The sequence below is a fragment of the Culex pipiens genome, chromosome 3, assembly GCF_016801865.2.
Source record: "Culex pipiens pallens isolate TS chromosome 3, TS_CPP_V2, whole genome shotgun sequence".
In the NCBI taxonomy this organism is placed as follows: domain Eukaryota; kingdom Metazoa; phylum Arthropoda; class Insecta; order Diptera; family Culicidae; genus Culex; species Culex pipiens.
In genome coordinates this window covers 126713219-126722885 of record NC_068939.1, presented here as the reverse complement: position 1 = coordinate 126722885, position 9667 = coordinate 126713219, and the positions used below count along the sequence as shown (strand labels likewise).

Genomic DNA, 9667 nt, shown 5'->3' with positions numbered 1-9667 from the left:
CCTTGACGACTTAAATTTGAGCTCCTGATTGAACTTCTGAAAATGGATAAAGTGTAAGAAATTAAAAGTGGTTGGTACAATAAAATAGATATTTTTAAAAGAATTTCAGTCTTTTTGAAGTGATGGTTTAAGGATCGAAAGGCTTGTAACCTTGACGACTTAAATTTGAGCTCCTGATTGAACTTCTGAAAATGGATAAAATGTAAGAATGTTAAAGAGATTGGTAAAATAAATAAGATAATTTTTAAAAAGAATTTCAGTCTTTTTGAAGTGATGGTTTAAGGATCGAAAGGCTTGTAACCTTGAAGACTTAAATTTGAGCTCCTTATTGAACTTCTGAAAATGGATAAAATGTAAGAAATTAAAAGTGATTGGTAAAATAAAATAGATATTTTTAAAAGAATTTCAGTCTTTTTGAAGTGATGGTTTGAGCATCAATAGGCTTGTAACCTTGAAGACTTAAATTTGAGCTTCTGATTGAACTTCTGAAAATGGATAAAATGTAAGAATGTAAAAGTGATTGTAACAAAAAATAGATATTTTTAAAAGAATTTCAGTCTTTTTGAAGTGATGGTTTAAGGATCGAAAGGCTTGTAACCTTGACGACTTAAATTTGAGCTCCTGATTGAACTTCTGAAAATGGATAAAATGTAAGAAAGTTAAAGAGATTGGTAAAATAAAATAGATAATTTTTAAAAGAATTTCAGTCTTTTTCAAGTGATGATTTAAGGATCGAAAGGCTTGTAACCTTGACGACTTAAATTTGAGCTCCTGATTGAACTTCTGAAAATGGATAAAGTGTAAGAAATTAAAAGTGGTTGGTACAATAAAATAGATATTTTTAAAAGAATTTCAGTCTTTTTGAAGCGATGGTTTAAGGATCGAAAGGCTTGTAACCTTGACGACTTAAATTTGAGCTCCTGATTGAACTTCTGAAAATGGATAAAATGTAAGAATGTTAAAGAGATTGATAAAATAAATTAGATAATTTTTAAAAGAATTTCAGTCTTTTTGAAGTGATGGTTTAAGGATCGAAAGGCTTGTAACCTTGACGACTTAAATTTGAGCTCCTGATTGAACTTCTGAAAATGGATAAAGTGTAAGAAATTAAAAGTGATTGGTAAAATAAAATAGATATTTTTAAAAGAATTTCAGTCTTTTTGAAGTGATGGTTTAAGGATCGAAAGGCTTGTAACCTTGACGACTTAAATTTGAGCTCCTGATTGAACTTCTGAAAATGGATAAAATGTAAGAAAGTTAAAGAGATTGGTAAAATAAAATAGATATTTTTAAAAGAATTTCAGTCTTTTTGAAGTGATGGTTTAAGGATCGAAAGGCTTGTAACCTTGATGACATAAATTTGAGCTCCTAATTGAACTTCTGAAAATGGATAAAATGTAAGAAATTAAAAGTGATTGGTAAAATAAAATAGATATTTTTAAAAGAATTTCAGTCTTTTTGAAGTGATGGTTTAAGGATCGAAAGGCTTGTAACCTTGACGACTTAAATTTGAGCTCCTGATTGAACTTCTGAAAATGGATAAAGTGTAAGAAATTAAAAGTGATTGGTAAAATAAAATAGATATTTTTAAAAGAATTTCAGTCTTTTTGAAGTGATGGTTTAAGGATCGAAAGGCTTGTAACCTTGACGACTTAAATTTGAGCTCCTGATTGAACTTCTGAAAATGGATAAAATGTAAGAAAGTTAAAGAGATTGGTAAAATAAAATAGATAATTTTTAAAAGAATTTCAGTCTTTTTGAAGTGATGGTTTAAGGATCGAAAGGCTTGTAACCTTGACGACTTAAATTTGAGCTCCTGATTGAACTTCTGAAAATGGATAAAATATAAGAAATTAAAAGTGATTGGTAAAATAAAATAGATATTTTTAAAAGAATTTCAATCTTTTTGAAGTGATGGTTTAAGGATCAATAGGCTTGTAACCTTGAAGACTTAAATTTGAGCTTCTGATTGAACTTCTGAAAATGGATAAAATGTAAGAATGTAAAAGTGATTGTAACAAAAAATAGATATTTTTAAAAGAATTTCAGTCTTTTTGAAGTGATGGTTTAAGGATCGAAAGGCTTGTAACCTTGACGACTTAAATTTGAGCTCCTGATTGAACTTCTGAAAATGGATAAAATGTAAGAAAGTTAAAGAGATTGGTAAAATAAAATAGATAATTTTTAAAAGAATTTCAGTCTTTTTGAAGTGATGGTTTAAGGATCGAAAGGCTTGTAACCTTGACGACTTAAATTTGAGCTCCTGATTGAACTTCTGAAAATGGATAAAGTGTAAGAAATTAAAAGTGATTGGTAAAATAAAATAGATATTTTTAAAAGAATTTCAGTCTTTTTGAAGCGATGGTTTAAGGATCGAAAGGCTTGTAACCTTGACGACTTAAATTTGAGCTCCTGATTGAACTTCTGAAAATGGATAAAATGTAAGAATGTTAAAGAGATTGATAAAATAAAATAGATAATTTTTAAAAGAATTTCAGTCTTTTTGAAGTGATGGTTTAAGGATCGAAAGGCTTGTAACCTTGACGACTTAAATTTGAGCTCCTGATTGAACTTCTGAAAATGGATAAAGTGTAAGAAATTAAAAGTGATTGGTAAAATAAAATAGATATTTTTAAAAGAATTATAGTCTTTTTGAAGTGATGGTTTAAGGATCGAAAGGCTTGTAACCTTGACGACTTAAATTTGAGCTCCTGATTGAACTTCTGAAAATGAATAAAATGTAAGAAAGTTAAAGAGATTGGTAAAATAAAATAGATATTTTTAAAAGAATTTCAGTCTTTTTGAAGTGATGGTTTAAGGATCGAAAGGCTTGTAACCTTGATGACATAAATTTGAGCTCCTAATTGAACTTCTGAAAATGGATAAAATGTAAGAAATTAAAAGTGATTGGTAAAATAAAATAGATATTTTTAAAAGAATTTCAGTCTTTTTGAAGCGATGGTTTAAGGATCGAAAGGCTTGTAACCTTGACGACTTAAATTTGAGCTCCTGATTGAACTTCTGAAAATGGATAAAGTGTAAGAAATTAAAAGTGGTTGGTACAATAAAATAGATATTTTTAAAAGAATTTCAGTCTTTTTGAAGCGATGGTTTAAGGATCGAAAGGCTTGTAACCTTGACGACTTAAATTTGAGCTCCTGATTGAACTTCTGAAAATGGATAAAATGTAAGAATGTTAAAGAGATTGCTAAAATAAATTAGATAATTTTTAAAAGAATTTCAGTCTTTTTCAAGTGATGATTTAAGGATCGAAAGGCTTGTAACCTTGACGACTTAAATTTGAGCTCCTGATTGAACTTCTGAAAATGGATAAAGTGTAAGAAATTAAAAGTGGTTGGTACAATAAAATAGATATTTTTAAAAGAATTTCAGTCTTTTTGAAGCGATGGTTTAAGGATCGAAAGGCTTGTAACCTTGACGACTTAAATTTGAGCTCCTGATTGAACTTCTGAAAATGGATAAAATGTAAGAATGTTAAAGAGATTGATAAAATAAATTAGATAATTTTTAAAAGAATTTCAGTCTTTTTGAAGTGATGATTTAAGGATCGAAAGGCTTGTAACCTTGACGACTTAAATTTGAGCTCCTGATTGAACTTCTGAAAATGGATAAAGTGTAAGAAATTAAAAGTGATTGGTAAAATAAAATAGATATTTTTAAAAGAATTATAGTCTTTTTGAAGTGATGGTTTAAGGATCGAAAGGCTTGTAACCTTGACGACTTAAATTTGAGCTCCTGATTGAACTTCTGAAAATGAATAAAATGTAAGAAAGTTAAAGAGATTGGTAAAATAAAATAGATATTTTTAAAAGAATTTCAGTCTTTTTGAAGTGATGGTTTAAGGATCGAAAGGCTTGTAACCTTGATGACATAAATTTGAGCTCCTTATTGAACTTCTGAAAATGGATAAAATGTAAGAAATTAAAAGTGATTGGTAAAATAAAATAGATATTTTTAAAAGAATTTCAGTCTTTTTGAAGCGATGGTTTAAGGATCGAAAGGCTTGTAACCTTGACGACTTAAATTTGAGCTCCTGATTGAACTTCTGAAAATGGATAAAGTGTAAGAAATTAAAAGTGGTTGGTACAATAAAATAGATATTTTTAAAAGAATTTCAGTCTTTTTGAAGTGATGGTTTAAGGATCGAAAGGCTTGTAACCTTGACGACTTAAATTTGAGCTCCTGATTGAACTTCTGAAAATGGATAAAATGTAAGAATGTTAAAGAGATTGGTAAAATAAAATAGATAATTTTTAAAAGAATTTCAGTCTTTTTGAAGTAATGATTTAAGGATCGAAAGGCTTGTAACCTTGAAGACTTAAATTTGAGCTCCTTATTGAACTTCTGAAAATGGATAAAATATAAGAAATTAAAAGTGATTGGTAAAATAAAATAGATATTTTTAAAAGAATTTCAATCTTTTTGAAGTGATGGTTTAAGGATCAATAGGCTTGTAACCTTGAAGACTTAAATTTGAGCTTCTGATTGAACTTCTGAAAATGGATAAAATGTAAGAATGTAAAAGTGATTGTAACAAAAAAATAGATATTTTTAAAAGAATTTCAGTCTTTTTGAAGTGATGGTTTAAAAATCGAAAGGCTCATAACCTTGACGACTTAAATTTAAGCTTCTGATTGATCGTCTGAAAATGGGTGAAATGCAAGAAATTAAAAGTGATGGGTTTAAGGATCGATAAGCTTATTACTTCGATGACTTAAAATTGAGGTAATGATTGAACTTCTGAAACTGGATATGATTAATGAAATTGTAAGAGATAAGTAAATTGTTGATTTAAAATAACGGGACGGGATTTATGTTTTCCAGGCTGGACTTAAGAAGAGCTATAGACTTTTGATCAACACGAATTAGGCTAAGATCATGATTTTGGAAGATTGGCTGAAATACGCAATATCATGCTTATTTAATCATTGCATCTAGCCTCTTTCGGTTAGATTTTTGTTTTTTTTTGTTTTCTTTTTTTTTAGGTTTATTTACAGGATAAATTTGTGGACCACATTGGGCCTTAGAGACGGAACAACCGGTAGCAGCAAACTGCCAAGAACGTTGAAGGGTTTCGGATAGAGGACATCATTCACTGTTATCTAGCTCGGGCATCGATTAGACGACATCGTTCGCTGTTATCTATCTTCAAAGAAACTATTGTATACGAGATTAGATATATATTGTAAATAGTTTTGAAAAGATTCAGGTTTTTACGCCGGATGTTATAAGGCTTTTCCTGGCAAAAAAAAAAGAAAAAAAAATAAAGGCCATTGAACGAAATTTAAATATTGTATAGATTAGGTTATCATTGATGTATTTGTTGTAATTTCATTAATCAAAGAGTAGAAGAGGAGGAGGATGTAGTGGATGAGATTGGTAGGCGAAGAATAAATAAGATACTCATACAAGCTAGTAATTGGAAATGCCACACCTTGCTTCGAATATACATTGATGTTGAGTGTGTGCGTGTGCTTGGCTGACGCGAGAGAGAGAAAAGAATAAACAGTCTTGTGTTATGTTTTGGGCCTGAACAACGCGTGTTTCTGTGTCTCCGAAAATAATCCCAAATATTCGGAAAATCTGAGAAAAATCCCGCTCCAGCCACGACACACAGATCTGTGTACAAGGCTTCGACACAGATTCTGTGTATTCCAGGTTTTGGGCGATCTGTGTCAAATTTTACACAGATCTGTGTTATTTGGATTTTGCGTGCACGATTAAAAATAATTTCTTATCACTTTTTTTCATTTTAATGCAAAACAATTGACAAGACAACATTTTTTCTATGGATCAACTATGGTCCCCTTGGAACGAGCTGTTAAGTAGGAGCTTTTCTGTCAATCTTTTTATAGCTTGGGAGTTTTAATGTTAAAGTTTATCGGGCTTCAATATATATTTTAAAGATTTTCATTAGGCCGCGGGTAATCGGCTCTCCTCCCACTAACACTTTCACACAAGATCCTCTGTAATTATTCATAGCTTTAAAAAAAAATTAATTACAAATGTCGACTCGGTCCTCACCAGGTCCCAGTACCGAAAAGGACCTAATAAAAATATTTTTATGAGAAAAAAAAGATTGTCACTAAATAATAAAAAGAAAAAAAAATATTGTTTGAAAACGCATACAATATTTTATTAACAGATCACCAAATGATTCGCTGCGGCTCCGTGTAATCGCTCCAGTAGACCGCTTTCGTGCAAAAGATATAGAACGTGGCGGCGTTGATCAGCACATTGGCCAGCACTTCCAGCGCGAGCAGTTTGGTCGAGGTTTGAACGTTGGTCTGGAGCAGACGCAGCACCAAAAAGGGCAAAATAAAGTACCGCACCTCGATGAGCTGCTGCAAGGCCACCGACGCCAGGGTGGCCAACAACCAGAGCAAGCTAAAGCCGACGGTTTGGCCACCCTGGCCACGGGTGAACAGGATCAACCCGAGCAGCACCAAGATTCCGTAGTAGATTGGGACTGGCAGGAACTTGGCGAACGTCCACCGCTGGTAGAACCGCATCCAGATGTAGAATGTGTAGTGCCGGTTGTCGGCCAGCAGGTAAGGATGGACGATGGTGTTTAGCTGGATCACGCAGAGGAAGAGTCCCACGCAGAAGCAGCTCACGTACCAGCGTTTCAGAGCGAAGCGGGCGACCCGACGAACCGTCCCGAGGACGTGGGAGGGACTGAACGCGGCGAAGAACAGACTGAAGTAGAAGATTTGGGGCAGGTGGACGGCGGCCACGTGGGCCGTTTTGTCGCCGACCACGATCGAGCCGTTGTACCAGAGGAAGCCGACGAAGCCGGCCAGATTCAGCTCGTAGCCGAGGAACTTGGAGTGGGCGTCGCGCAGGACGTTGAGGATTAGGGCGGGGCGTTCCAGCAGGGTGGTGACGGTGGGGATGAGATCCTGGAAGAGATAAATGGTGACATAATTAACACGATCTTACATCCTTTTAAACAGGTTCTGTTATGATAACGTTCATTTAACCGAATAAAAAAAAAGATGCTGAATTAAAAGAAAATGGTGGAGTTAATTGATTAATTACTACTTTGCAAACCGAATCTGATAACTCAAATCTCAATTTTTGTATTTAACCAGGTATTTTTTTTTCTTGATGACACCGCAACAGAAATAAACAAACAAATTGTTGTGTCAATAAATGAAGAAAGATAACATATCTTAAGTTTTAAGATTATTAGTTACTAATGTTTTATAACGATAAATAATCACCACTCCCAGTTCCCGCAATCCTTACCATGAATCCATACTTTGACTGTGGCTTCTGTTTAGCTGGCCGTTCCCACAAGCAGACACGCATAGCCATGTTGACCAGCTGCGACCCGTACACGAACCCAACCCAGACGACGTTCGTCTGGCGCATCAGAATGGCCAGGAAGCCGGCCAGCGCGCCCCAGTTGTGCATCTCGCGCACGCTAAAGTACACCATCATCAGCACCATCGTCACGGACAGAACGTCCGTGTAGTACAGATGCGAGAAGAAGTACAGCGGGGGCAGTGTGGCCAGCGAGATCGATTCCAGCAGCAGGTACGCATCGCTACGCTTTGGGATGACCGCCTTCCGGATAATGTAAACGAGGTAGGCGTTGGCGATCGAGGCGACCGCCGACGTCAGCCGCAAAAAGTACACGGAGCAGGCCTTGAACGGACTCAGGAAGGAGCCGGAGATCAGGTACAGCCCGGGGAAGGTCGTAATCTTTTCATCCCACTAAAACGGAACAAGAGGTTATCATTTGTAACAGTACAATGAATAAAACTATTGTAACACTCACAATGTGGAACCGACCCCGGCAGTAGTGCTCGCCCTGTCGAAGATGGAACTCCTCATCAATGACCTGTTTCGAGGTGTTGTACACCAGATGGAACAACAGGAATGTAACGATGGAATAAACGGCAAGGAACAGGAAAAAGTTGGTTTGGTCGCGCATTTTGAATGCAATTTAACTTTTGTATATTGCTTGCCAATCACAGACAAAAGGAAACAATAGACACGATCACATTGTGGCAATCTGATTCAGTGGAGTCAATTTTGGTGATGAAGAACTTGTTTACGTTTCAGTTTATGCCGGTGAAGCCGAAACGTCATGCGACGAAAAAGGTAAACATGGTGGAGCGAAAACAAGCGAAAAAGGCTATGACAAAGCGTGCAAGTGGGTTGGATTGGATGCAAAGTGGGACGAAATTGGTTTGATACACCCAAACGAGAAAGGTAAAATAAATTTAATATATAAGATGATTTCAACATTTTGTATGGAGCATGGTTCTTTGTTATCTTTGCTCGGATGGCACGCCGGCGGGAAGTGATCAAATACGCGATACACTGAAACCCCAATGGTTTGACACAAATTGTTGTCAAACGAACGGGGTCACCATTTAGTTTGATACCCTCTTTACACAGAGCTCAGTTTGATAGTAAGTTCCCGTGTAAAAAGTGACAGTTTGTCACTCTTTAGTTTGACTTTGTCAACGTGGTACAGACTGAAAAGTGTCAATCGAAAAAGTGTATTGACTAAAAAGAGATCTTCAGCGGTTACACAGTAAGGATGATAAGCTCCCACTATTCATCTATAGGTTCATTGTGATAATCTCTGCTGATCCGTTAAAAACAGAGTAGGGGAAATATACCCTTTCTAATCAAACACCTACAGTATGTAAAAAAAGTATTTACACCCCTTGGGCACTATGCACATTTTGTGATGAAACATGTAAAAAATTTAAAGTTTGACAGGAACCTAGGACTACGTTTTGTTCAGAAACTCATGCCAAACATTTTGCTTCAAAAAGCTCATGAAAAGATGATTTCTATAAAAAGTTATATAACAAATACTATTACGAAAATAAAAAAGGTGCAAAAAAAGTTTGTACACCTTTCGAAAAATTTACATAAATAATGTTATTTGTTGACAAATCATCATAAATCCAGTCTCCCAACTCCAAATAGGCATCTTTGACTGATTAAAAAAATAATTTGGATTGAATATAAAGTTTACTAACTACTTAGTATAAAAGTTTATATAACTCTGGAAATTCTATAGAAAACTTATCTTAACTTAATTTTGAAATCTTCTAATTCAACTAAATGTCAATATATTACCATAAAATTGCAAAATAAACATTTGGGAGTGGGTATAACACCGTTTTGGGGGTCTTTGTATCGCTAGAATAGATTTTTCGTTGGAATTTCGTAACAACCCGGAATTACGTCGTCGGAAAATCCGCCGGCATCCGAACCGGTCCACAATTCACAAGTCAACCTATGTGGAATCGGAAAGGGCATAAAATTTCCGATCTTTTGATACCCAAACATCTAGGTTTTCTTTAAAACCTACGTTTTTAAATACCTGGGCAAAAAGTAAGTTTGATCCACAAGAACAAAAATTACGAAATTCCATACATTTTTGACAGGTTGCTCAAACGAAACCATAACAACGTTTTTGCTTAGGTATTTAAAAACGTGGGTTTTATAGAAAACCTGGATTTATGGGTATCAAAAGATCGGAAATTTTATGCCCTTTCTGATGCCACATAGGTTGACTTGTGAATTGTGGACCGGTTCAGATGCCGGCGGATTTTCCGACGACGTAATTCCGGGTTGGTACGAAATTCCAACGAAAAATCTATTCTATCGATAC

The 9667-nt window shown here is 34.8% G+C and overlaps 1 protein-coding gene across 1 annotated transcript; it reads right to left on the bottom strand.

The window, feature by feature from the left end:
- Window positions 1-6132: 6132 nt before the first annotated feature.
- On the bottom strand, window positions 6133-8108 carry LOC120414421 (putative Dol-P-Glc:Glc(2)Man(9)GlcNAc(2)-PP-Dol alpha-1,2-glucosyltransferase). Its single transcript, XM_039575601.2, has 3 exons — window positions 7808-8108; window positions 7273-7743; window positions 6133-6923 (listed from the first exon to the last, which is right to left on the bottom strand). The coding sequence occupies exons 1-3, from the start codon at window positions 7961-7963 to the stop codon at window positions 6168-6170; spliced, it is 1383 nt and encodes a 460-aa protein (XP_039431535.1). The 5' UTR covers window positions 7964-8108; the 3' UTR covers window positions 6133-6167.
- Between the last annotated feature and the right edge of the window lie 1559 nt (window positions 8109-9667).

Excerpts from the sequence above, each read along its gene's own strand:
- LOC120414421 (XM_039575601.2), bottom strand. The coding sequence starts at position 7,963 with ATGCGCGACCAAACCAACTTTTTCCTGTTCCTTGCCGTTTATTCCATC. Across the intron at positions 7,744-7,807 it reads GCCGGGGTCGGTTCCACATT|TGGGATGAAAAGATTACGAC; the intron begins GTGAGTGTTACA and ends GTTCCGTTTTAG. Across the intron at positions 6,924-7,272 it reads AGTCAAAGTATGGATTCATG|GATCTCATCCCCACCGTCAC; the intron begins GTAAGGATTGCG and ends TATCTCTTCCAG.